General features: G+C 58.1%; 1 protein-coding gene across 1 annotated transcript in view; it reads left to right on the forward strand.

The window, feature by feature from the left end:
- Positions 1–24131, forward strand: part of ADAMTS7 (ADAM metallopeptidase with thrombospondin type 1 motif 7) — a gene marked incomplete at its 5' end in the record, with an annotated part of 53127 nt that extends 28996 nt beyond the window's left edge. The window contains 9 exons of the mRNA XM_082488970.1: positions 12–153; positions 2720–2846; positions 3669–3882; positions 7126–8940; positions 10553–10705; positions 11376–11549; positions 12570–12716; positions 12948–13107; positions 23334–24131. Coding sequence (XP_082345096.1) covers positions 12–153; positions 2720–2846; positions 3669–3882; positions 7126–8940; positions 10553–10705; positions 11376–11549; positions 12570–12716; positions 12948–13107; positions 23334–23506 — 3105 coding nt within the window. The 3' untranslated portion in view covers positions 23507–24131. The remainder of the gene's footprint in view (positions 1–11; positions 154–2719; positions 2847–3668; positions 3883–7125; positions 8941–10552; positions 10706–11375; positions 11550–12569; positions 12717–12947; positions 13108–23333) is intronic.
- Between the last annotated feature and the right edge of the window lie 13 nt (positions 24132–24144).

Consider the following 24144-nt stretch of genomic DNA (forward strand, 5'->3'; position numbering starts at 1 on the left):
TCTCCCCACAGCTGCTGTTCCAGGAGACCAACCCCGGCGTGCGGTACCAGTACACCATCCAGCGCCCGGCCGACAGCGAGAACGAGATCGAGCAGGCGGAGTTCCTCTGGCGCTTCGGCTCCTGGACCACGTGCACCGCCACGTGCGGGACCGGTGAGTCCATCTCCTGCGGGACCCCCCGGGCTCGGCCGCCTGCGGTGGAGGAGCGGAGAAGGCAGAGCGTCCCCGTACCGTGGGGATGCCTTAGAAATTTCTGGGTCTTTGGTTTCAGGAGGTCTTGGGGGAGGGGAAAAAAAGCGACATCTGCTAAGGTCACCACCCTCTGATGCCCCCACCGTGCTCACCCGCCGGACCCTGTGCTTTATCAGCATTTTGCTCCTTGCTCGGTGTCCTGTTACTGCACAGGGCGTCGGGGCGATGGAGGGAAAAGAGCTCTAGATAAATCCGGGGGGTGTGGAGGGGCTGGTCCCCCGCCTGGCTGGGCCTCCCCAGGGGATCGTGCCCAGGGTTTTGGGGAGAGCACATGGGAGGGTGCCCGGCGTGGGCAGAGCTCCAGGGTCCTGCACTGCCCCGCGGTGTCAGACACTTGCGTCCCCACCTCCCGTCCCACTGCGCCACCAGCCGTGTGTCTGGGGGACAGCTTTTGGGGCAGCTGATGGAGAGGACAGTCCGGGCGCACTGCGAAGGGGGAGGCTGGGACCAGCGAGTGCTTCCTTGAGAGCAGCTGCCAGTGAAAAAAAGGGATTTCAAGGACACTCATACTTTCTAGGTGGCAGAGAGTGCCAGGAGATGTTTCCTGCCCGTTTCTGGGAGATAGGTGTGGATCCCTGCTTGCGGCAGGAGGGTTGTGGTGCGGCGGGAGCTGGCGAGGTGTTTTCCATACGTTTATGCTGAGAGCTCTTCGCTGTGGGTTTGCGTGGGCCCTGCAGCGCGGGGAGTTGAGGGGACGGGGGCTGAGGGCACTTGCTTTTGTTTAAAAGCAGCTTACCTTTGCAAGGTTTGAGTGCTTGGCTTCCAGAACAGAAGGGAAACACCGGAGCAAATCAGGCAGGAGTCGGGTGAGGATGCTCACCCTGTCCTGCCACAGGCGAGCAGCCGGAGGAGGGCTGAGCCCCTCTCCCCGGGCTGGATGACGGTGTGAGCTGAGACGTGGATTTGGGAGAGCTCAGGCTGAGCCTCTTCTGCAGGATCCAGCCCCGTAAGCTCCCGAGCGCTTGAGCCGGAGCACGGCTCCGCAGCTGCAGCAGGGTCCCATCAGTCTCAGCTGGTGGCAGTGGTTATTATTTACAGCTCTCCCAAGTCACGGGTCAAGTACGTGTTGCAGAAAGGAGGACAAAAGCAGGCAGGGAGGCAGCGTGCTGAGGATGAGGTCATCCTGAAAAATGTCATCCCGTGAGTGCTGCAGACCAGGGGCAGGAGGCTTCGGCGGGTGATTTATCCGTGAGCTGCGGCTGGGGCAGAAGGCTGCCAAAAAAGCTGTGCTGCTGTCAGTGCTGCTGTCAGTTGCCTCCCCAAAAGCCTGAGTGTGTGTGTGTGCATACGTACACACACGTGCCGCGATGGCTGGATGTGGCTCTGGGCGGTGGTGCTAGGACGGTGCCCCCCCCGGGCTGCAGCATCTCCACCGTTTGCTGTCCTGTGCTCCTCCGTGTGGCTTCAGCAGCCCCAAATGCATCCCATCAGGCAGCTGATGATCTCTGTCATCTCGCTGTTGACTATAAAAGCTGTAGCATAGTAAAGGTTTTACTCCAGCGATTTCTGCTCAGCAGCTCACCCAGCTATGCCCCTTTGACCAAAGGACGCGGCCAGAGGCCACCAGGACCGAGCTGGGGTCGCTGCAGAAATCTGAGTGGGAGCCAGCAGAAAGGTGCAGATGTTCCTGCTTTTAACCCATCTTGTCCCCGTGTCCCTCTTGGAACAGAGACAAAGCATCAGGAGGGTGGGCAGAGACATCCCATGGAGTTTGTGAGGTTGAAGCAAGCCAGCTCTCTGAGTTTGGGGTCTGCCGACGGTTCTGGACACGGTTGTCCTCACCTTGCCTTCTGTGTAAACTCTTGCCATTCCTTAGGTATTTCCTGACATCCCTAAGCCCCGTAAGAACAGGTATAATCTGGCAGCTTTTTTCTAAGGGAGAAAAATATTTGTCAACCCTTTCTGTGCTCTGTTTTTAGTTTTCTGCGTGAGCAGCCCTGGACTTGGTCTCAGGGCAGGAGCTGAGGTTTGCCTTGCGCTGGACAGACAGACACCATGTCCCACCAGCCCCAGGGAGAGGCTTTGGTTGTGGTCTGCTGCTTTGTAATGCCCGGGAGCCCATGTCCTGACCGGACCGGTGTTGCTTCCGTCCATTCATCCACCCGTCCATCCCTCCCTCCCTCCCTCCCCAGGTGTCCCTGCTTTGCAGCTGCCTATCCAGGGTCATTTTCCAGCCCAGCTGAGCTCCGTAGGTCTCACCACACACGTGTCGGATTGACACCAGGTGTCCAGCTCTGCTTTTCCCACCCAGGTGCACTGGGAGAACTGGGGCCATTGGGCTCCGTGAGGGCATGAGTACCTCAGCAGACGCGGGCTCTTGACTTCCAGTTTCAGTGGTGGTTTCATTTTGTTTCCCGTTTTTGGTGGCTCAAGCTTAGCTGAGGGCCTCCTCCCGCCTGCTGGCAGAGGGTGCTCGGTGGTTCGGTGCGATTTCCGTCTGGAGCCAAGCCCTCGCCTGTGTCCGCAGGGGTGCAGCGGCAGATCGTGCACTGTGTGGAGAAGCTGGCCGGCATCGTGGAGGAGCGGTACTGCGATGCACTCACCCGCCCCGACGATCAGCAGAGGACGTGCAGCGAGGAGCCCTGTCCCGCCAGGTCTGCTGGTTTTGCCCTTCGCCCCCCCTCACCAAAGCTTTAATCTCCAAACTGCCCTGAGGGATGACCAGGGTTGGGGGGACCTCGGTCACTGCCGTGCTCAGATTGCGCCAGGATGTGCGCAGCTATCTGCACCCCTGGTTTTGCACCTCTCCTTTCCCTCGTGCTTGAGAATGGGTCCCAGACCCTGCGCTGGTCCATGGAAACAAATCCCAGTGGTGGCCTGGCCACTGCACTGTGTTACTTGTCCACAGACCACGAGCTGCACGGGAAGGCACCGTGCTGGCAGGGCCGGGAGCCCCGAGAGTCACAGAATCGTAGAATTGTCTGGGTTGGAAGGGACCCTTAAGATCGTCAAGTCCAACTGTTACCCCAGCACTGCCAAACCCACCACTAACCCACGTCCCTCAGCACCACCTCTGCCCGGCTTTTGAACACCTCCAGGGATGGCGACTCCGCCACTTCCCCAGGCAGCCTGTGCCAGTGCTTGACAGCCCTTTCGGTGAAGAGCTTTTTCCTAATCTCCAGTCCCTCTCTGCCTCTGAGCAAATAACCGTCCCTGGCACAACGCAGGGACTGATCCACTCCTGACCCTCAATCCAGGGCTGAAACACAACCCGCAGCTGGGATCCTAACTCCCCCGGGCCCCGCTGATCATTGCAGGCCACCGAAGCCCACGTGCGTCCCGTGTCCATCTCCTGGCCCCAAACCCCTCCGGGCTGGCGCTGGCTAAAACCAACCGCCCCACAGTGCTCGGCCTGGTGGGCCACGGGCCAGGGCCCGGCTCAGAGCTGAGACATTTCTCCTTCCACGTTTCCCCAGGTGGTGGGTCGGCGAGTGGCAGAAATGCTCGGCCACCTGCGGCCACTCGGGGCTGATGAAGAGGACAGTACTCTGCATCCAGAGCGTGGGGCTGGACGAGCAGAGGGCCTTGCAGCACGCGGACTGCCAGCACCTCTCCAAGCCAGACGCCACGGCGCCCTGTCACCGGGAGGTCCCCTGTCCCTCCCAGTGGGCTGTGGGGAACTGGTCTGAGGTGAGGAGGGTCGGGGAGGTCCCGCAAAGCTGGCGGGAGCTGGGGACAGAGTGCCCCCAGGACGTCCTCAGCCTGCCCGAGGGCGATGGGCATACTCCTGCTTGCAGGGAAAAGTCATGGATGTTTTTCTGTGGGCTCACGTTGGAACACCAGCTCGGACGGATGGGGACTTTGTGGCACAGGGAGGTCTCAGAGTGAGGAAGGAGCACCGAGCTGTTTGACTCTGCCCATCCTCTCTGAAGGATGCTCCGTGCTTGATTGCAAGGAGGGAACAAACAAGAGGGTTTCAACCCTTCAGTGTATTTTCCAGCACCGCGAGCCTTCCCCTTTGTTTTGGCAGAAGCCTTAAAGATAATTCCTGCCTGCTGAGGCAAAGCGTCAGGGGCGAGCTGGGGTCTGGGTGCCGCTGGCCCGTGCGTGCTGGCCGGTGGGCATCTGCTTCCCGGCAGCGTGACCCGGCGTGGGGCGAAGCTGCCCCATCTCTGCTGCGGGGGGGGGGCAGAGACCGAGACCCCCTCAGCGATGCTCCCGGGGAATGCGGGAGCCGGCACAAAGTTTTCAATGTTTTTTTTTTTTTAAGAGAAGGAGAGATCAAAAAAAAACCAAACCAAACCCATGTATAAAATGCCATGGTCTGTGGACACCCTGCGTAGCCTTTATTTATTTTCGTATTGCAGTAGATCAGCTTAACCGCAGGTTGAAGGTTTTAACCAGAAAATTATAACTCCTAATTTAAGCCGCGGTTTCAAAAAGTGTTCAGTGTGAAGACAAGTATCGAGAGAGAAATGAGAGAGCCTGGGAACTGGATTGTTGCTAAGAAACGAATGGAATAGAAATGCGAACAGAACATTTGAAGGCTAAATGAGGGCTATTTAGAAATATTTTGCTAGGGGCCCACAGAAGCCACAATTGCAGGGCTGAGAAAGGAGGCGGCAACAGTTCAAAGGAAAATTCCTGCTTTGCCCATGGGTCTGTGCTGTGCACGGAGCCAGCATGAGCCGTCGCAGTCATCCTCTGTGGTGTTGACATCGACGGATCTGTGAGCCCAGGAAAAATGTGCTTGAGATTTTGAGTTGTCTGTAATTTTCCTGCCCTCCTTGCGCTTAAAGCGAGAGCCCTCTTCCTGCTCCATTTCCACCACCACCAGTAAGTAGAGAAATTTGAGGGGCTCAGAAGCTTTCCAGAAACACGGTCCTTCTGTCCAGTGATAATAACAGGGGATTGTTGCGGTTTTTGTGCTTGCAGCCCCTCGGGCAGGGCAGCACCTACGCCTCTCTGGCACTGGCAGCACCGGGGCAGCCCGCGAAGCCGAAGGGGTTATTTGCGGTTTGGATAGCCCAACACAGTGCTTAAACACTGGGACTTGGTGCCTTCAGAAGGACCCTAAAGCAGTGTCCACCTCTGTGGACTTTCCAAAGAAGTGATCGGTGTGCTCGGCAGTGTTATTTGTTGCCCGTTAATACGTGAGGCTCTGCATACGGGTCTATGGGTGTCCCACCGTGCAGCCTGCCGTGATGCCTCCTGCTATCACGTGCTCGATGCTGAACCCTTCTGCAAGCTCCGGGTGTTCCTCCGTGAGGCTCCTAAGAGCCGTCGTTTCTTGTCTGTGTGCCAGAGGCTTTCCTGATAACCGAGCCTGGGCGAATAAGTCCCCTCCTTCCCCCTGCAAGAGTTGAGGTACCTGGAATTTATCTCCCGGATGGAGCAGGAGGCATTTGCTGAGAAAATTTAGCTTAAGGCACACATGGTGGGAGCTGACCTCTGTTTTCCCTCCTTTGGCAGTGCCATCCCAGTAGGGAGAAGCAGCTTGCTTACACCCCTCCCGCAGGTGTTAACGTGCAGTAATGTTTTATTTCGGCAACATTGCGTAGCGGGTGGAAATGCCCAGCGGTGGCCATGTGATGTTGTGGACTGTCACTCCTGCCGGGCACAGTCGTCAGGGGCCCTTCTGCTCCTACCCAGTATTGCCCAGGAGATGCGGAGCTGGGGAGGCTCTGGCCAGCGTGGCACAGCGTGGCACGGGGGCCCCGGCTCCTGGGAGGAGATGTCCCGTGGGGTGGGCACCCACCCGGGAGCCCACCAGGACCAGCACGGGGAGCGGGGCGAGTCCCAACGAGGCACCTGGCCCTCGTAAGGACTGAGCAAAGATGAGAAGAGCTCAAACCACAGGAGTATATGTTGTCTGAGGAGCACATCTCCCGGCCAGCCCAGCCCAGCCCAGCCCAGCCCAGCCCAGCCCAGCCCAGCCCAGCCCAGCAGCTCTGCCTGCCCACCTTAACCTCTTAACTTCTACGTGCTGGGGGCTGTGCATCAAACCCTCGCCTCAGCCCGGCCGTTTTCATCCAAACACCAGAAATCCCCTCTGTTGGGTTTGTTTGCCTTGTTGACCATTTGTTCGTGTTGGCTGGGTTGTGGAAGGCACTTTGATGTACGTGACTAATGCTCTGTGCATCTGTCACCACAAACTGCAGCGGCCCGTGGCTCGTGCAGCCCACATGTGATGTTAGTAGGGCTGTGATTTACTTACCCAGCAGAAAATGTTGCTGTCCTTCTTGCCAGCTTGTGGGTTTCTTTTGTACTGAACCATCTCAAAGAGACCATTATGGTGGAGGAGGGGGTGTCCTCAACAAAGCTGTTTATTGACCCTTGCTTTTTCCCTACTGCGACAACACCCATGTTATTATCCCCTGCTTCAAAAAATTCTCTTCTAGAAGAAGAGATGCAATTCATGGCGATAGGTCGGAGAAAAGACCTATTAGATCATCTTACCCACTGCCCTTCACAATGTCCATCTCCTGGGAAAATTGTTTCTGGCTGGAGTGCGGGTCAAGGATCACCCTGAGCAAAGTACCCTGCAATACCAACCCTGCCCTGGGACGTCTCTAATGGGGAGACGGCCCCAGCGGCAGATTTGGCCAGTAACAGCACTGCTTACCAGTGTGACAGGTACCCCCTGCTCCTTGCTTCTGGTACAGGGGACCCCATGCCCCAGCTGGGACTGGCACAGGAGACGTCTCGGGACCCAGTGGGAGGTGGGAGAATGGCAGAGTGACGTGGAGCCCCTTCTCCCTGTACCCAGAGCATCACGGTGCATGGGACAGCTGAGCACCCACTTCAGTATCTTGGAGGGGAGCGCCGGCGAGGGGCATGGGTCGCAGTGCCGCCCCTTCCCCGCTCCTGCTGCTACACCCTGCATCGCCCGTGCTCCTGTCCCTCATGTTTGCATCTCTCTTCTTTTCCCAGTGCTCCGCGACGTGTGGAAACGGGACACAGAGGCGCCCTGTTTACTGCAGCAACAGCACTGGAGCCGCCTGTGACCCTGCAGAAAGACCCAGCTCGGAAACTATTTGCTCCTTGCCGCAGTGCCAGAAGAACTTAGACAATGCCAACATGGACTGGTCTGGCAGCGGGTCCTCCAGCAGAGAGATATTTAATGAAATCCATTACATCCCCAGCAGCAACGTTCCTAAATTTAACCCCTTAATTCCAAATATTCCGGAGTCCAATGATGTCAATATCATCACTGAGGAGGACTTCTCAGCCAGAAAGGGAAATGTCTTTGTTGACGATTTTTACTATGATTATAATTTTATCAACTTCCATGAGGATCTGTCTTACTATCCCTTCACGGAGAAGGAGACCAAAGGCGAGGAGCCTAAGCCAGAGCTGAGCATCAACGATGTGGAGGGGTCCCATGAGATGCCCACTGATGTCCTGCACACTGCCAAGCCGGGAGGAGGAGCAAGTGAGGACCATCTGGTGACCAGCGAAGCAGACACTTCTGCTCCTGTGCATGGTGAAGGAGAGACGGAGCCTGGGGGTTTAGCCGTGAATGACCTCCTGAGTGTGGTCCCTGAGGATGCAGGGACAGCCGCTCCCAAATACGCCATCCCTGATTTTGTGGATGAGAAGGAGGATGCAACGCTTGTGCCCCAGTCCGAGAACCACCCACCCACCTTGAGTTGGGACTCTGCAACCAGCCACGACCACCCACCCCTGGATGAGCCCTGGGGAGCCGTGCCAACGAGGACCGCTCCTGGGCAGGATGCTCCAGCCCATGGCCCCGCTCCCTGGGCTCCTTACCCGGCCGATCCCTCCCCACCACTGCCGGCTGGCAGGGGCAGCGCTGGCACAGACCCGTCCGACAGCCTGGGAGAGCCAGGGAGCAGCAGCGAGGGGCGTGTGAGCACGGAGGGGCCGGGTAATGCCAGCAGTGAGGAGCACGACGTGGCCGGCTCTGCGGGGAGAGGCCATGAAGACTCAAGGGACATGGGTCTTGTCATCACTGGTGATGCTAACGGCGCTGCCCCCGAGGGCAAGGAGCAGGAAGGGTGGGCAGAAATGCCAGAGGGGATGGTGGGCACACACGCAGCGCCCGTGGCTGACGAGCAAGCCCATGGGACAGAGAGCGAAGATCTTTCCTTCCCCACCCCTCAGGGACCGGGGCGGGAGATGAGAAGGAGAGCTGGCAGCACCCATCCCGCTGCGAGTCCCTATCCCACGGGTGCTGATAGGGGCCCTGGGGGGCAGGCAGGGCACCAGCCAGAGCTCCACACCCCCACGTCCCTGACCTCCGTCCCCTTGGTGGCCACTACAGCCTTCCCAACAGCAGCGTCCTTGCCCCCCGCCGTGCCCGGGCCAGCCACCCAGCTCACCTCCAGCAGCCTCCCCGAGCAGGATGCCCTGGCGCCAGCCGTGCCCACAGCCCCGGCTCACAGCCCTCCCATGCGCACAGCGGGAGCCTTGTCCTCCGAGTCCCCCCCGGCGTGGTGGGCCTGGGGGGTGTCCCTCCACCCAGAGCCAGCGTCGCCCCACATGCAGCAGACCTCCCGCCGGTCCCTGGTCAGCAGCGCCGTGCCAGGGGAGCACTTGCCATGGGCAACCCCAGGGACATTTGCTTTCAGTGATGGGGAGCACGAGTTATCCCGGCCCACCCCCGCCCCGCCGCCGCTCTGGGAGGAGGACGAGAGGGAGAAAGAGGAGACTTTGCTTCCGCTATCCACCACCGCATCCGCAGCCACTGGGATGCCCAGCTGGGAGGTCGGAAACTGGAGCGAGGTAAGTGTCGAGTCCCATTAAAAGCGTGACGTGGCCGGTACGGAGGTGAGAGACCTGTCCCTCTCCTGGCTGGTCTGTGGGACACTGCAGAATTGCAAAAATGCAAAAAATGTGCATGGCTCACACGCGCTCCGACTGCCGCTCCGTCCTGTCCCACTCCCTTGGGCACCAGCCGTGGTGGCACCTCGCTCCCCACCTCAGTCCCTGCCCGCTCTGGAGGGGCAGGCAAGCACAGAGCCCCCGCGCCGGGGCCGAGCAGTGGGGGAGACCCCCTGGCCCAGGAGCAAACTCCTGCCAGTGTGTAGGAGAGGGTATCTTAAAATATACCACGAAAAGACACGAATTTGAACATGAAGAGTGAGGCGCACCAAGGCGGCAAATCACTCAAAGGAAAGGGCTGTGCTGAGCGCGGCAAATGGGGGATTATCAGCAATTATCAGCTGTGGTCTTGCTGCCCAGCTCTCCCGGGGCTGCTCTCTGCATCGCGTTTGCAGTGACGGACAAAGGGCTGCTGCAATGCGCGGTAACGGGCTTTTATCAGAAAGCACCAAAATAACAAGCCTTCGGGGTGGTGGCGCACCGGAGACTGAGCGCTGGGGGAGGCTTTTAAGAAGGTTCACAAAGGACCCAATAATGGTCAGGACAATACTTAATATCAGCAAAAAAACAGTCCCACATGTGGGTTTTGTAAAAGGGCACTGAACGTGGCTTGAGCCGGGGCGTTGGAGGGAGCTCTGCCGCAGGGAGGGGGCTGGTGGCAGTGCTGTGACACAGGGGCACACGGGTGTGTTTTGAAAGCCCGGCAAAGGCTTTTAAGATGGAAAGGCTGCTACAAAATAAATCAGATCGGTTTGGACAGGGAGGGGCGGATCCGAAAGAGGAGGTGGAGGCACTGTTTTCCAGGTGGGGGGAAACCTTTATGGGAGCTTTGAACACAGAGAGAGCAAGAGCCAGGCAGCGCCTGGGAAAGAAGGGCATGAAATAGAGCTTTATGAGACAGCAGTCAAATGGTTGAAGCCATTAGTGCTAATTAATGGACATCTAGCAACAAAAAAGCTAAAGCCACCCCCAGCCGCAGAGATCCCCGGTGCTGTCCTGTTTCCCACTGAGCTGCGGGCGGCCGTGGCGCTGGTGTGGGGCGATGGCCATCACTGCTGGGGTCCAGGGTCGTGGCGTGAGAGTCCTTCTGGAAGCCAAAAGCTGAACAGGGAGAGAAAGGACAGTCCCAGCCAGACCAGAAACAACTGAAATGGGTGATGGAGCAGGGTTTTGCGCCATCTTCCCCCAAACCAAGGGCTGCGTGATGTGGGACTGGATAGAGGAGCCTCTCGCTATGGGGCTGGGTCCCCTGCCAGGCAGTGCTGGGCACAGCCTCCGGCAAAGCTCCTCTCTCCACGTCATCCTGCAGCTCTGCCTCCACACGCCCGGGTTTTACTGGCAGCCCTCCCGATGCCCACGCCGGGGGCGATGAGCCCAGTCCCCACAGACCTTTCTGCTGGACCGCCGGGCTCCATCCTTGGCCAGAGCCACGGGGCATCAGGGGCGTGATGGTGCAGCCCCGCTGGGGCCGGCGGGAGCGCAGAGGAGCAGGCGTCTGCCTGGTGTGTTGCAGTGCTCGGCCACCTGCGGCGTGGGCGCGATCTGGAGGACGGTGCGCTGCAGCACCGGCAGCGACGAGGGCTGCACCGCGGCCAACAAACCCGTCCCTGCTCGGAGGTGTTCCCTGAGACCGTGTTCGTCGTGGCGCGTGGGGAACTGGAGTAAGGTAAACAGGCGTGCGGCCGGTGGGGAGGGTGCCGAAAAATCCACAGAAGAACGAAGGCGTGCGGTGCCTGCCCTCGGCTGGAGCGGTGCCTGCCCTCGGCACGTGCTCTCGCCCCATGGCTCGTGGAGGCAGAGGGTAAAAACTTGCACTTGCCACAGGGTTTGAGCTACTCCATCCCACAATAATCTTCATTTTTCCTGCTCTTGGGCTGGTTCAAAAGCCAGGAATTTGCAAAAGCTAAATGAAGAGCAGTTTGAAGGTCCAAATATTGGAATATTGGAAATATAATGAATATTGGAAAACATTCTCGCCGAGCTGCACTAGCAGGCGGTGTCTGCAGTTGGGTTGGGGGAATTCAGTAGGTCCGATGGTGGTGCACGACCCCCTTGCTGTGGGTGGGTGCCGTTTCTTGGCTGTGCGTATGGGAGGTCATCAGGGGTAAGACCAGACTTCGTTGCAGTTACAGCTGGAAGCCGATTGCTTTCAAAGGGACACTAACGATAGGTTCTGAGCCGCACAGACTTTCCTCTATGTTGGACTAGAGACAGAGGTGAAAAGAGGTTGAGTGTCAACTCAATCCAACCCCAGGCAGAGCGTGTCGCCAGGGTCACCTCCCTCTGCCGGAGCGGTTCCCCTGTTCCCCTGCCGTGATGCTCCTGTTGTTTCCCAGTGCTCCAGGAGCTGTGGTGGGGGGATGAAGGTTCGGGACGTGCATTGCATCGACACCAGAGACCAGAGGCTCCTACGGCCCTTCCACTGCCAGGCTGTCCTCTACAAACCGCCGGCACAGCTCCCCTGCCAGAGCGCGCCATGCCTGGACTGGTACACGTCCTCCTGGAGAGAGGTAGGGGCTGCTGGGGTTGGGGGGGGAGGCTGCATTGAGGGGGGGCAGCACTTGACCCCCCCGAGCATCACAGCGGGGCTCCGCTCCTGCCTGGGCGCGGGCAGCGTGCCTGTGAGGGGGTGCTTCACACCCACAGTTATTTTTCCTGTCTCTCCTCGGAAGCACGTTCAGCCAACGCTTGGCATTTGCTTGCCCAGAGCCAATGCTCAGTAGCCGGGCAAGTGCAAGGCCAGGGGGGCTGAGCTGCCAGCAGCGATGTGCTTCGCTTGAACCCCCCTCCATCGCTGCTGGCAGGGGGGCAGCGGGCTCAGCCTGCCTCGTCGCACGCCTGCAAAGTTTAAGCAGTTGCTCACGGTGTGTCTGCTGGATGCTCCGGCCTCTGGGAACCTCCCGGCCGCGTTCAAGCACCAAGAGGGGAACCAGCAGCTCATGGCGGGGCGGCTGCAAAGCGAGCGCTCCGCCTGGGAAGCAGGTTTTGCCTGCGCTTATGTATTTGTAGGGTGGGTTTGCAGCATACTTCCTTAACACGCCTTAAGATGAGGAGGGCACTGGAGCGTCTCTCTGCTGAGGAGGGGCTGAGGGCCGTGGGGCTGTTCAGTCTGGAGAGGAGAAGGCTGAGGGGGGTCTCACCAGCGCTTATCAGTCCTCCAAGGGGGGGTGCCGGGGGTGGGAACGGTCTGTTTCCAGCGGTGCCCAGTGACGGGACAAGAGGGAACGGGCACAACCGTGACCATGGGCAGTTCCATCCCAACCTGAGGAGGGACTTCTCTCCTGTGCGGGCGGCAGAGCACTGACACAGCTGCCCAGAGAGGGGGGGAGTCTCCCCCTCTGGAGCCATTCCAAACCCGCCTGGAGGTGTCCTGTGCCACTGCTGGAGGTGCCCCTGCTCTGGCGGGGGGTGGCACTGGGGGGGCTCCAGAGGGCCCTGCCGGCCCCCACCAGTCTGGGATGCTGTGACCAATGCATGGAGCATGTCTGCCTTCCACTGGCTTCCCCTTTCGATGTTTTGTGTCTCGGCAGTGCTCGGAGGCGTGCGGCGGCGGGGAGCAGGAGCAGCTGGTGACATGCCCGGAGCTGGGCCGCTGCCAGGAGACATTACGGCCCAACACCACCCGTCCCTGCAACACCCACCCCTGCACCACATGGGTGGTGGGCTCCTGGGGAGAGGTGAGCAGGCGCGGGCGGGAGCGCGCCGCTCCTCTCGACGGGGCTTCTGCGCCGCATGCAAAGAACGAGGGGGGAAACCCCCAACCCTCAAAACCAAACTGGGGGTTACTGCCATAAAAACCTCCCGGGATCGGGTGCTGCCGGTGTGGGGTGGTATTGGGGGGGCGGCTGTGCGGGGGGCGTGGGGATGGGTACCCCCCTGGGGCTGACGGGGCTGCCCCGCTCCCGCAGTGCACGGCTCCCTGCGGCGGGGGCATCCAGCGGCGCCAGGTCAAGTGCATCAACACCAAGACGGGGCTGGCCGAGGAGGACAGCAGCCTCTGCGACCACGAGCCCTGGCCCGAGAGCACCCAGAAGTGCAACCCACAGGACTGCGAGAGCTCCGAGTCAGGTAAGTGACTGTCCCGCCCGCCCGGAAAGCTGAACGTTTTCTTTTCAGTGTGGTTGTGCTCCCCAAGAGCCTGCGTGCGCTGTTATTTGAGGACATGGCAAGAATTGTTGAGATTGGTGTGAAAACCGGCCAGGCTCTCCGTTAAGGAGTATTACCTGGGGAGTGAGCAGCTCCTCCATCACCAGTTTTCTGGAGGAGCGATGCATCGCCCTCCATCGCATCCTCTGCTGTGGCTGGAGACACTTTCCCGCCATACAGCACCAGTGAAACTCAGGCGTGCACAGTCTTCACGCTCGCTGCGGGTCGTGCAGCGGCGTGACGGGGCACAGCACGGTGTCACTTGGCGTGCTGTGTGCTCGGGAGGTTTAAATGGCACCGTGGTGGTGGGCATTGGGTGGGCGTGCAGCGCCTGGGTGGTCTGCTTGCTCTCTTCGAAGCCGCGCCGTGAAACGAAGTAAAGGCCGTGTAAGAACATGACCCGTTTCTGGGTGCGGTAACTGGAGATGTTTTTTCTAGCTGAGTTTAGACTCATTCTTTATTTTCCTTCTCCCCACCTTTCACTTCTCGGTCCCCCCGGATAGTCTGGAGGAGAGCGCCAGCAATAACTGGCCGTGCTGAAAGATGAGCTACACTCAATTAATTTTCCCGGGGCAGGTCGTGCCCTGCGCTCTCCCAGCTGGCCGCCGGCGTGACGCCGTCCTGCTCCCGGGAAGGGACCCCGGGAAGGGCCGTGCAGCCGCGCTGGCGCAGCAGTGCCCGGGGTGGGACGTGCTGGGCGCCGGGGCGAGCCGGGGGTCCGGGTGTGGGGAAGGGCAATGGGCACATGGCGCTGGTGGTGCTGCCAAACTGGGGACTGGTGCCGGCTGCAGCGAGGGGAGGGATGAGGGAGGAAGGAAAACCAGTCAGCCCGCTAAAAAGCAATGTACCCGTGGGAAGATGGAGGGGGAGTTTTATGCAAGAGTTGTGTAAGTCTAGCTTGGCTAATCGATAATTAAGTGGGAATGTTATAGCCGGCTATAAATATCCAGAGTGTTCAGCTCTCGAGGGGCCGAGTGTGCTTTCTTACTGGCACCAACGTGAGCTGGGATGCGCTTGTCGGAGGCAGCAGCGTCACCCAGCGAAGGGACCACCGGCACCTGCCTGAGTGCCCACGCGGGGGGTGGCCTGGGGCGCAGGGACCTGGTTCAGAAGCGACGTGCAATTCAGAAAAAGGAAGCCAGAAGGAAATGTCAAGCGATTAAGCTCTCTGACCGCCAGAAAGCTGTTTAGTGATAAAGTCCTGGAACACAAACCTTTTGAAACAAGCCAGGGCTCACCACGAGAAAGTCAGATAAAAGACCAGCCCTCCAGCATCTTTGGCTATGTCCGAGGAAATGCTCCAGCGAGTCAGTCCCGTTTGAACCTGAGCCGTGCAGACCCCCTGCCAGCTTCGCTTACCTGCTCCGGCTGCAGCCGCCGTGCTCTGCCGTGCCGCCGGCCCTCGCTTGGCTTCTCTCATCTTCACTTGGAGAGGTACGTCCCACTGCACCGGGCAGGTCCCCGTAAGCCAGAAATCTGTGGGCTGCGAGGGTTAACAGCACTTCAAAGGAAAAGCAATATAATGAGGGGGTTAGATGCCATTGATATTAGCATGTTAATCATTAATCAACCTTATCTTTTTAATGCGTCTGGGGAAAAAAAAAAAAGCTTTCTGTCTGCCCAGAAAGAACCGTTAGACCCTCAGGAGGTTTACTGGACACGGGAAGGGCTGGGAGCTGGAGCAGGGCAGGAGGGCAGCGGGCGGCCTGTGCCCAGGGGGCAGGAGCCGGCCCGTGGGCTGCCCCACACCTCCGGGCAGGTCCCTCTGCAGCCAGGGACACCGTTCTCATCCTTCCAGCTATTTGTATTTGTCCTGTATCCAGCCACGTTCCTCCTGAAACCTATGCTGGAGAGGGCAGAAGCGTTGGCTTTGATTGACTGGGCTTTGGAGGCTGGGACCACTGGCCGTTGGGATGCTTTTAGTCATTAAATCCCTCCTTTTCGACGGCTGCGTGACCCTCCTGCATTTGTAAGCCTGTTCCACATTTAGGAACTAATTAGTCAGGCTTGTTGAAGAAATGATGTGCGGTTCCGGCTATTTTTGTGAAGGGAAAATTTCCGTGCCGGGCTTGGTGATGAGAGCCGTGGAGCCACACGGCGTAGCCAAGGTTCTACCAGAATAACCACTTAGATGTGTAGGAAGCGCACAAATAAATGTTAAAATCCTGGATTAAAAATGACATAAATGCTCCTGCCCTAGCCCAGGGCAGGAAACGCCTCTTGGAAATACAAACATTTCCTGCCAAGCCATGAAGAGGAACAAAACTTTCACATGGCAGGAAATCCCAGATGTGTAAATCCACAGGCAGAGGCTCCCAGAAAAGGCATGAACGTAAACTCCAGCCCTTTCCTGTGTTTCAAAGGATCTTTACTGCACAAGATTAATGCAAGCTGGAGTGATTCATGTGTTTATGTTAGAAGCACGAGGAGCCTCTATCTCCTTTGAGATGAAGTGCACGGATAGCAGCGAAACCGTGCATTTGTTTTTGTGAGCAATCGTGTTCTCACTCGGACACAAAAAATGCAAATAACCCCAGTAGAGTTTAAATGTTAAAACCATTATCAGATGAATTTTTAACAGAGATGGAGCGGATCAAACGTAAACAAACATCTCACCGGCAATCAGCTCTCTTCAATTAAAGGAGGTCAGAACTAATTAGAAGCAGAATCCTGTTCTGTTGCCAGGTTGTAAACTAATTGATGATTACACAGAGGTTCTTTTTAAATGTGCCTGTGGTTTTACAGCTGCATCCAGCTGTGAGCGGAGAAGATAAGGTTGGCTGTGTCCTTAGATGGCTCCTGGGGAGCGTCGGGGCCCGTCGGGCACACGGATGCCTCCATGCGATGCCCCCCCAAGGCTGGGGACGTTTATCTCACTCCACGCCAAGACAAGGAACTCAAACAAATGCGACTCCAGTGCAGGAAAATCCGCACGAGGGCTGAGAGCCACTGCCCTCGCCCGTGCTAGCGGCGGCTGGGAACGCCCTGCAGGTCCTTGCTGGCATCCAGGGGGTGAGGAGAACATCCTGACAGCGCGGCCTGGGCAATATGAGCGGGAACAGCTCTGCTGGACCTGGGGCAGGGCTGCCGGGGAGATAAGAGCAGCCTCTGGCTCGGGGAAGCCTGTTGCTCTCTCATCCCCACCCGTGCCTTGCTCCGACGCCGACCAGCGCTCTCACACCCACATCGGCCACTCCTGTTACCGGATCATTTCTTGTAACTCAGAAAGCTGGAAAAAAACCCAAACCCTCACAGCGTGTTTATTTCTGTGTTTAAGTATTACACTTTGGCTTATGGCCGCTTTGGAAAGGTGCTGAGCAGCAGGTCCCGTGTGAGAGCTCAGGGAGACCCGCTCCGCTTTGTCTGTCAGGTCAAACAGTTTTAAAACCCAACAGCAGCAATTGCTTTATGTGGGAGGAGGATGCTGATGGGCGAACCGGGCAGAGGTCGCCCCGCTGCTGCGAATGCAGGGGCTGCGCCTGCGCGGTGGCTTCTGGCCGGACCTCATCCGTGATGGGTGGAACAACCCTGTTCAGGACCGAACGCGTGCAGCCCACGGGGCGCTCCTCGTGGTAAATGTCATCAAATTAATAATTTTCCTCGTGCCTGTTTCTCTGGATCCGACACTGGGTGAGTCTGCAAGTCCCCCAAATTCAGACCGAGCAGATGCCGAGCAGGTGAGGGGTCTGGTTCTTCGCTCCAGCCACGGCGCTTCAGCAGATACTGCTGTTCCCCACAAGTCTCTCAGGCTTTAAATACCAGCGAGGGAAAGGAATTAAGGTAAAGCGTTCAGCTGGCCCGAGAACAAGTATGTGTAAGCTGGCCGTGGACGCAGTTTGTTCGGGAACGAGACAAAGGTTTCCCACCAGCGGGAAGGGATGGAGTGGGATGGAGTTCAGCCCTGTGTCCCGGCAGCAGCCAGCATGGGGGGCCGTCTTCGGCGGAGCTGTGAGAGGTTCGATGCCGCGGGGGGGACCGAGGGGCGAAGCCCCCCCTGCACCAGGGGGGTGCTGGGGCGAATCCCAGACACCCGGAGCCCTCTTCAGCCGCTGCCGTTTGCGGTGCTCCGGGCTCATTATCCAGGGTCTGGCTGTATTTCTAGTTGCCTCAAGATTAATTGGCAATTAAATGTTATATTCCTTCTTGCTTTGAGTAGGGAAATGAAATTATTCATGGTTCTGCATGTAGCTGCATTTGTCCGCAAGGGACACGTACTAGAAATAATTGCGGCAGATTCCAATTTTCTCTGTCATTTGAGCATGTTAGTCTGTATCCAAGTGGAAAGAGAGGGACGTGCTGCTGAGCGAGTCGTTAAGTGCCCTTTGTTTACTGTTAATTAACAACAGCTGTCAATGAGAAATGGGTGCTTGGGAAAGGATTCCCCGTTTTTATTAAATGTAGGAGAAATGAAAGTTACGCGGTTTAGGCTCACGGGGAAGCAGGCTTTGAGTGACACGGGCTGGCAGAGGCTGTTGGGGCGTCCCCACATCGGCCCTTCCTACTGCGCGGGTTGGTGCAGCTGCAGGTCCGAGCAGTAACGGTGCTGTGCAGGTCCCCTGGAACGCGCCCCCGCGCCACACACCCCGGCCCACCCGCGCCGTGTCTGCACAGCGGGTGGGCACAGCCTGGGGCCTGTGAAAACCTGGGCAATGGGAGAAAAAAACATCCTAAACATCAGGCAGATGGGGCAGGAAAGGTACATTTCCTCACCCCAACAAGAACAGTAGGGTTTCCTTATAGCAGAGCTGCACGCTTTTTGTGTAAATGACCTTGGTTTGACCAGCAGTTGGAGAGGCTTCTCCTCCAGTAGTGGGAGATGTTCCTCCTCCAGCGGTGGGAGATGTTCCTCCTCCAGCGGTGGGAGATGCTTCTCCTTTAATGGGGGGGAGATGATGCTTCTCCAGTGGTGGGAGATGCTTCTTCAACGAGGGAAGATGCTTCTTCTCCAATGGTGGGAGATGCTCTTCCTCCAGCGGTGGGAGATGCTTCTGCTCCCACCTTCTTGGCAACCGCTGAGTAGATTTAAGTTTTAGAAAGCATAAATCGCAATGGACCTCAGTGTCCAGTGCAAGCAATTCAGAGGGTACAAGAATCTGCTGCTCATCTGCCTTGGGTGCAGGCGCGTGAGCACGGGGCACCCTGTGCAGGCACCCAAGGGACCCGGCGCTGCAGCCTGGGCCCCTCTGCCAGGAGCCTCTTGCCAACACCTCCGATAACAGCCTGGCCGGGAGGAGGCAAACCTTAATGCCAACAACAAGATATTAACCCGTACTTAACTGTTTTGAAAACTCTCCAGAATACATCAAAGGCATATTTTTCCCTGCAGAAGAAAGACCTTCAGCAGAGAGGATAGTGGCCTTGGCCTGGAAGTGCTAAAAATGGGGAAAGCAAGGACGAAAATGGAGACGTGGCGCTTTACCCGTGGCTGGAGGAACGACTGCGCTCAGCCACGCAGGAATGCCGGCGGTCACGCTCTGGGGGTCCTGCCGGGATTCGGTTTCCCTCGGTCTTGAAATAGAGAAGGGCTCAGCACTGCTGCCAAGCACCGTTACCCTGCCTAATTTCATCTTAAAAAAAGGCAGAAGAAGGAACGACTCCGTAGACGTGACATGGCTGTCTGCTCAGGCCCCATTGCTCCGCGCGGTGTTGGCTGTGGGAAGCTCTGGACACAGCGTGTTCAAAGCGGTTTGGGATTTTGGAGAGGAGGCCGGGGGTCACGCTCAGCCCCTCGCTTCGGCAGAGCGGGCTCTTCCTCCCCCTCCCTGCACTCAGGAGAAGGAAGGGGAAGGCAACGCAGGGCGTAGGGAAAGTCTCGGCTCTGCCGCAGCGGAATCAGAATTTCTTGCTGTGGGATGCAGAGACTCCAAAAAATGGATAATGCCTCTGAAACCCTTAGAGCGCACCAGCGTTTTCCTCCCTCTGGTGTGTAATCCCCAGGCTGGATGCTCGGGGGGTGTCGACGGGAGTTCCATGGCAGCGCTGGGGCTGAGCGAGACATGCCGGGAGCAGCAGGGAGGGCCAACCCCCCCAAACTGGCGGGGTTTTGTGCTTTTCTCCCAGTTTTCCAAGCTGCGGCCGTGTCAGTGGCTGCCTGTGCCGGCAGCCCTGGCAGCGGGGCACGGATGGCACGCGTGCTGACCAGCCACCCCGGCTCCGGTGCTGCCTGCGGTGAAATGTGCTGCCCTGGCCGGTGCTCGTGCCCAGGGGAGCGCAGCGCGTGCCCCGGCGCGGGAGCCTGGGATAATACTTGTTGAATTCGGCACCGGCTCTGAGAGCATCCCCAAGGCCGGAGGTCAGCTGCGTAATTCGCCGGTTCTGCTAGCTCAGCTCTAAGCTCAACCTTTCCTTGTTTTTATAAAACCTGTTCCAGGAAGTTTGTTTTTCCCCGAGCATAAAAGTAAACGCTTAGGTCTGTATGGCAGAAGCTTTAAATGAAATTTAAAGTGACTTCCACGCCAACTTAAGAAAACAACCAAAAATAAGTGGGGGGTTTCAGTTTCTAATGTGCTGACTTAGCCTGGATTTTAAAAGCTCTGCTTTAAGCTATTTCTTTAGACTAAAACTTGGCGCAGACTTGAACACTGGAGCGTATGTTCAAATGAAGTGTTAGGATTATATTAAAAAAAAAACGTTAAGGGAAAAAAATAACAGTAAAAGCATTAAATGAAAATTGGGTCAATTCTGTAGGGACCCTCTGTGAAGAGCTGAAAAATTAAGTGCTCATTACAGCTTGCCTTGCCCAAGACCAAATTCCAGGGAGGAATCATGAGCTCAGCCAAGATTTCCAGACCTGAGCTTGACCCCGCACACATCCACGCTGAGGCGGTACGGCCGAGCGGAGCACAGCCCCATCTGGAAAAACTGACGAGCGCTCAACAACTCCCATTGACTTCATGTTATGAAGACGCGTTGGGGACGCGGGGTGCCGCTGCGGGGTCTGCTGGCAGGTCGGTGTGTGGTACAGCAGTGCCTCCACCAAGGCTGGGGGCTCCTCTCCACCCTCCGCTAAGCCCACCCCAGTTGCTTTTCGGCTCATACCTTTGCTGATAATGTGCGTACAAAGAGAAATAACTTCTGGCAGGAGACTCGTGGCCTTATTTATGCCCATGTGCGGCTCTGTGTACCGCAGGCAGAGGGATTTCCGTGCCAGCGCTCGGGGTGCCGACCCGTTGGAAAGGGATCGGAAAAGAGCTCAACCACCACCTCTGGTCCTGGAAAGCGGCTTTCCGGGGGGGGCTCCAGAAGCCTAGCCTTCGCAGCTCTTTCGAGGGAAGGCAGGAGGCAGCTTGGTCGCGATCCATAAACAGCTTTCTAGGAAGGCCCTTGTGATAAGCAGAGGGCTCGTGAACAGAGACGAGCCCAGCAAGGCACGGCGCCGGCGGGCTAAAAATACCGAGGTGCTCGGCGGGGGTCTGCCTCAGCATGGCATCCCCCAGGAGCGTCGCCCCGGGACTGACCCTCCGAAACACCGGTGACGTTCCCCTCCATCCATGCAGTATTTTTAACTGAGTTCTTCTAAACACAGGGGAGTTTTTACTGCGGTTATGCTTGCTCCGTGCAACGCAGTGAATAATTACCCCCCTGGAGCACACCCGCCCTGTCCGTGCCTGCCGGGAGCTGTCGCCGTGTTCCCCGTCTCTCCTACTCGGTGTCGCTTCCAAAACCAGCCACGCAAAACACCGCAAGTTTATAAATCCCGTGGGAAGCACCGGTCAGGCAGTTGGGGGTTACCAGCGGTTGTGCCCCAGTGAAGAGTGAATGATGACCGAATCCTGCTGGAGAGGCGAGATGGCAGAGATGGGTGTGCTGAGCCGGCGCTGGGCGCCAGCGTGTTCTAAGGCACGGCTCAGCTGGTGCGCCCCGGTTTTGCCGTCGCCCCAGTTTTGCCGTTGCCAGCCATTGGGGGCAGGAGGGGCGGTTCTCCAGGCTGACATAGCCTCAGGCTTTTCTCTCTCATCAGACACCCCAGAGGTGTTTCAGGATCCCTGCTTGAGGCACCCCTGTCCTGCAGCACGTGCAAACGGGAATACGTGTATTCATTCGTGTGCTCGAACGTCCGGGTGCAAAAGGGCTCTGAGGGTTCAGGGGATGCCGTGCGGAGCCACAGGGATGCTCCCAGGGAATACCATCCCTGAGACCCTGATGGAGCATCTCATGAGTAAACTGACCCCTGTACCCGACGGGCTCTGGTGCTGTCGCACGCTGTGGCTGCTCCCACGGCAGGTTTGGGACGTGCACCGCTCCCAGCGCATCCCTCTCTGGGCTTCACAGCTATTCCTCACCCGCTCTGCTCAGCCAGCAGGAAAAACCCACATTATCCCCCAGCACCCAGGGGTTGGACCGAACCCCCAGCCTGGGAGTGTGATGTGGGGCTGGGATGTGGCGCTCGGTCCCGGTCCGTCGGCAGCCGCTGGAGCCGGCAGTGGCAGCAGCTTCTGTGTTAAACGCTTTCTTCAGGGCACAGAGACACTATTGCCGGGCAGAAATAGCTGTTGCTCCAGAGGAAGAGAGGAAATACCTCTACTGAAATAGAAAATTAATTTTAGACCAGTATAGTGACCTCTTTACTGATGGGCTGGCGGGGGGTGAGGGCTGTGACAGAAATCCCAAACGGGGGGAAAAGTCTCTGCTCTGCGTCTGCTGCGTCCTTCGCATTAACTGCTGCGGGTCGGCTCATCCGCGTGGGAATGGGGGCAGCAGCCTTTCCCTGAGCAAAGCCTTTTGTTCGCAGAGGGGAGATGGCGAGGGCAATGGTCAGCAAGAGCTCTCCCGGCTCAGTCCTGGTGTTCGGCAGCAGCAAAGTGTCCTGAGAAAGAGAAAAGCCCTTTTTCTTGTGCCGTTTCTGTGTCTGCTCAGTGCGGTCCCGGGCGGAGGGTGCTCAGGGAGAGGCGGTGCAGGGGGAACCGGGGGGTGTTGGCCCCACGCATCTGCCCCGAGGAGCATCAACTCTGCCCTTTTTCAGAGAAGAGCTGTCATTTATTTTAATCTCTTGTACGAGAGGTAGAATTAGCCAGAGTTCATGTAATCTAACCGAGTCTTACACAATGGGTGAGATGCTGGAGGCTCAATGGGGCGCGTGCACGTTTTGACATAAAGTAGAAAGCAGAAAAGGAGGAATTTAAAATGAAAGCAAATCACCTATACATGCTTATAAACAATGCATATTTGGTGACGGGTCTCCACCGCTGTAACAAAGCCGCGCCACCGCCTGTTCGAGTCTGGTCAGGCTGGCGATGGAGCTGGGAGCTGCTGGGGCCGATTTCTGCGGCCTCTGCCGCTGACACGGGGGAGGGCTGTCCCCCCCCCCTGCCGCGTCCGACGCCATCCCGCAGGACACACAGCACCGTGGTTCGCGTGCGGTGGCGGGTGTGGGGGCGTTTCGGGGCGGTGGGACGTACTGCCCTATCGCACCCCAGGGACAAGGTCTCTTTGGGGCAGTGCTCGCGGCCCCCCGCGCTGCGAGCCCAAGCGCTGGACCGGACGCCCCGACGTGGCGCTCCCGGCCCTGGAGAGGGGTTTGTGATTTCCAGACTGTTTGCAGAGAGGAAACAGTTTCTGCAAACAGTTTGCTCAGCCTGCCAGTGACTCAGCCGGGGTGGCCAGGCTGCGACCCGCGGCTACCGCGGCCGCTGCTCAGCTGGCCCGGGCGCTGCCCCCACTGCAGGGCCAGGTGCTGGGGCTGGAGCAGCGGTTCCCAAAACAAAGCCCGTCCTCGAAGCAGCGCCGATGTTGTTTTGAGGTCTGCGAGACACCTGCAGGAAGCGAACCAGATGATGCGGGTTCTCGAAATAATCAAAACACAACGGAAACTAAAATGAATTATTGCCTGCTGGCATTGCGGGGGAGGTCTGGGACTGGGAGGAGACGTCGATGCGGGGAGGTTTGTCGCCTCTCCCAGGCCACCAGCACAGACCCTCCTCCCCCGTATGGTTTCTCTACCCTGGGAAGATGCCGCAGAACTGTAGACAGCAGCAGAGGCAATTAGCAATAACGAGGATGCTCGGTACCCAGGTGAGGGTGGGCTCTGGACATGCTGAGGTCTGTCTTTGTCTGTGCCAACCACACGCCAACGTTTGCACCAAGCGCCTGATAACCTCGCCGGCAGTGCCGGCACTAACGCTGTCCCTGCCCTCTCGCCTCCCCTCCAGGCTTCGTCTGTGAGCGCGACCACTTGAGGTTCGGCTTCTGCCAGACCCTGCGGCTCCTGGGAAGGTGCCATCTCCCGACGGTCCACCTCCAGTGCTGCCGAAGCTGCCGCCAGCACGGGCACCGCGCGGCACCCGACCGGGACCGCGGGGACGAGCGGGCCTCCAGGAGGTGACAGGACCGTCCCCGAGGGCGAGAAGCGCCAGGACTCGCGGCAGCTCCCGGAGCGGCGTGGCGGCGGAGGAGGGAGCTGTGTCACAGCCAGGACTTGCGGCTCTGCCTCGTCCCACGGCAGTGCCGGACGGCGCTGCCTGCGAGCCGCGTGGTGCTCTTTCAAAACACGGGGAAGGCTTGATTTCTTTTATTTGTGCTACACTATAACGGTGCTCAAACCATCAGTCTGAAAAATAAGGTCTGGCGTGGGCTGGGTGTGCAGGTCCCGCTGGTCCCTCGGGAGGTGCCGGGGCAGCCGGGGCCCTCCATCGGGGTCACGCTGCCACTGGGCGACCAGCGGGGAAACATTTTGGGGAAGGGAAACTGAAAGCAGCAATAATTCGGGGGAGACCTCCCAGAAATGCTTATGGTGCTATCATTTGATGTTTTCAGCCTCTTGATGGTGTTGGCAGGCCAGCACAAAACTCTTGACTTTTATTATTATTTTTATATATATGAAGTGAGCATCTAGCATTCCACCAGTACAGCCGACCATTTGGGTTAGGGTTTTTTTTTTTCATTAAGGGACTTGATGCTGGCAACCCATTTCTGTAATTTTCATTAAAATGTTTACACACTGAAGCTAAATAGCCGTAATTT

Source organism: Vanellus vanellus, assembly GCF_965231255.1.
Source record: "Vanellus vanellus genome assembly, chromosome: 11".
Taxonomy (NCBI): Eukaryota; Metazoa; Chordata; class Aves; order Charadriiformes; family Charadriidae; genus Vanellus; species Vanellus vanellus.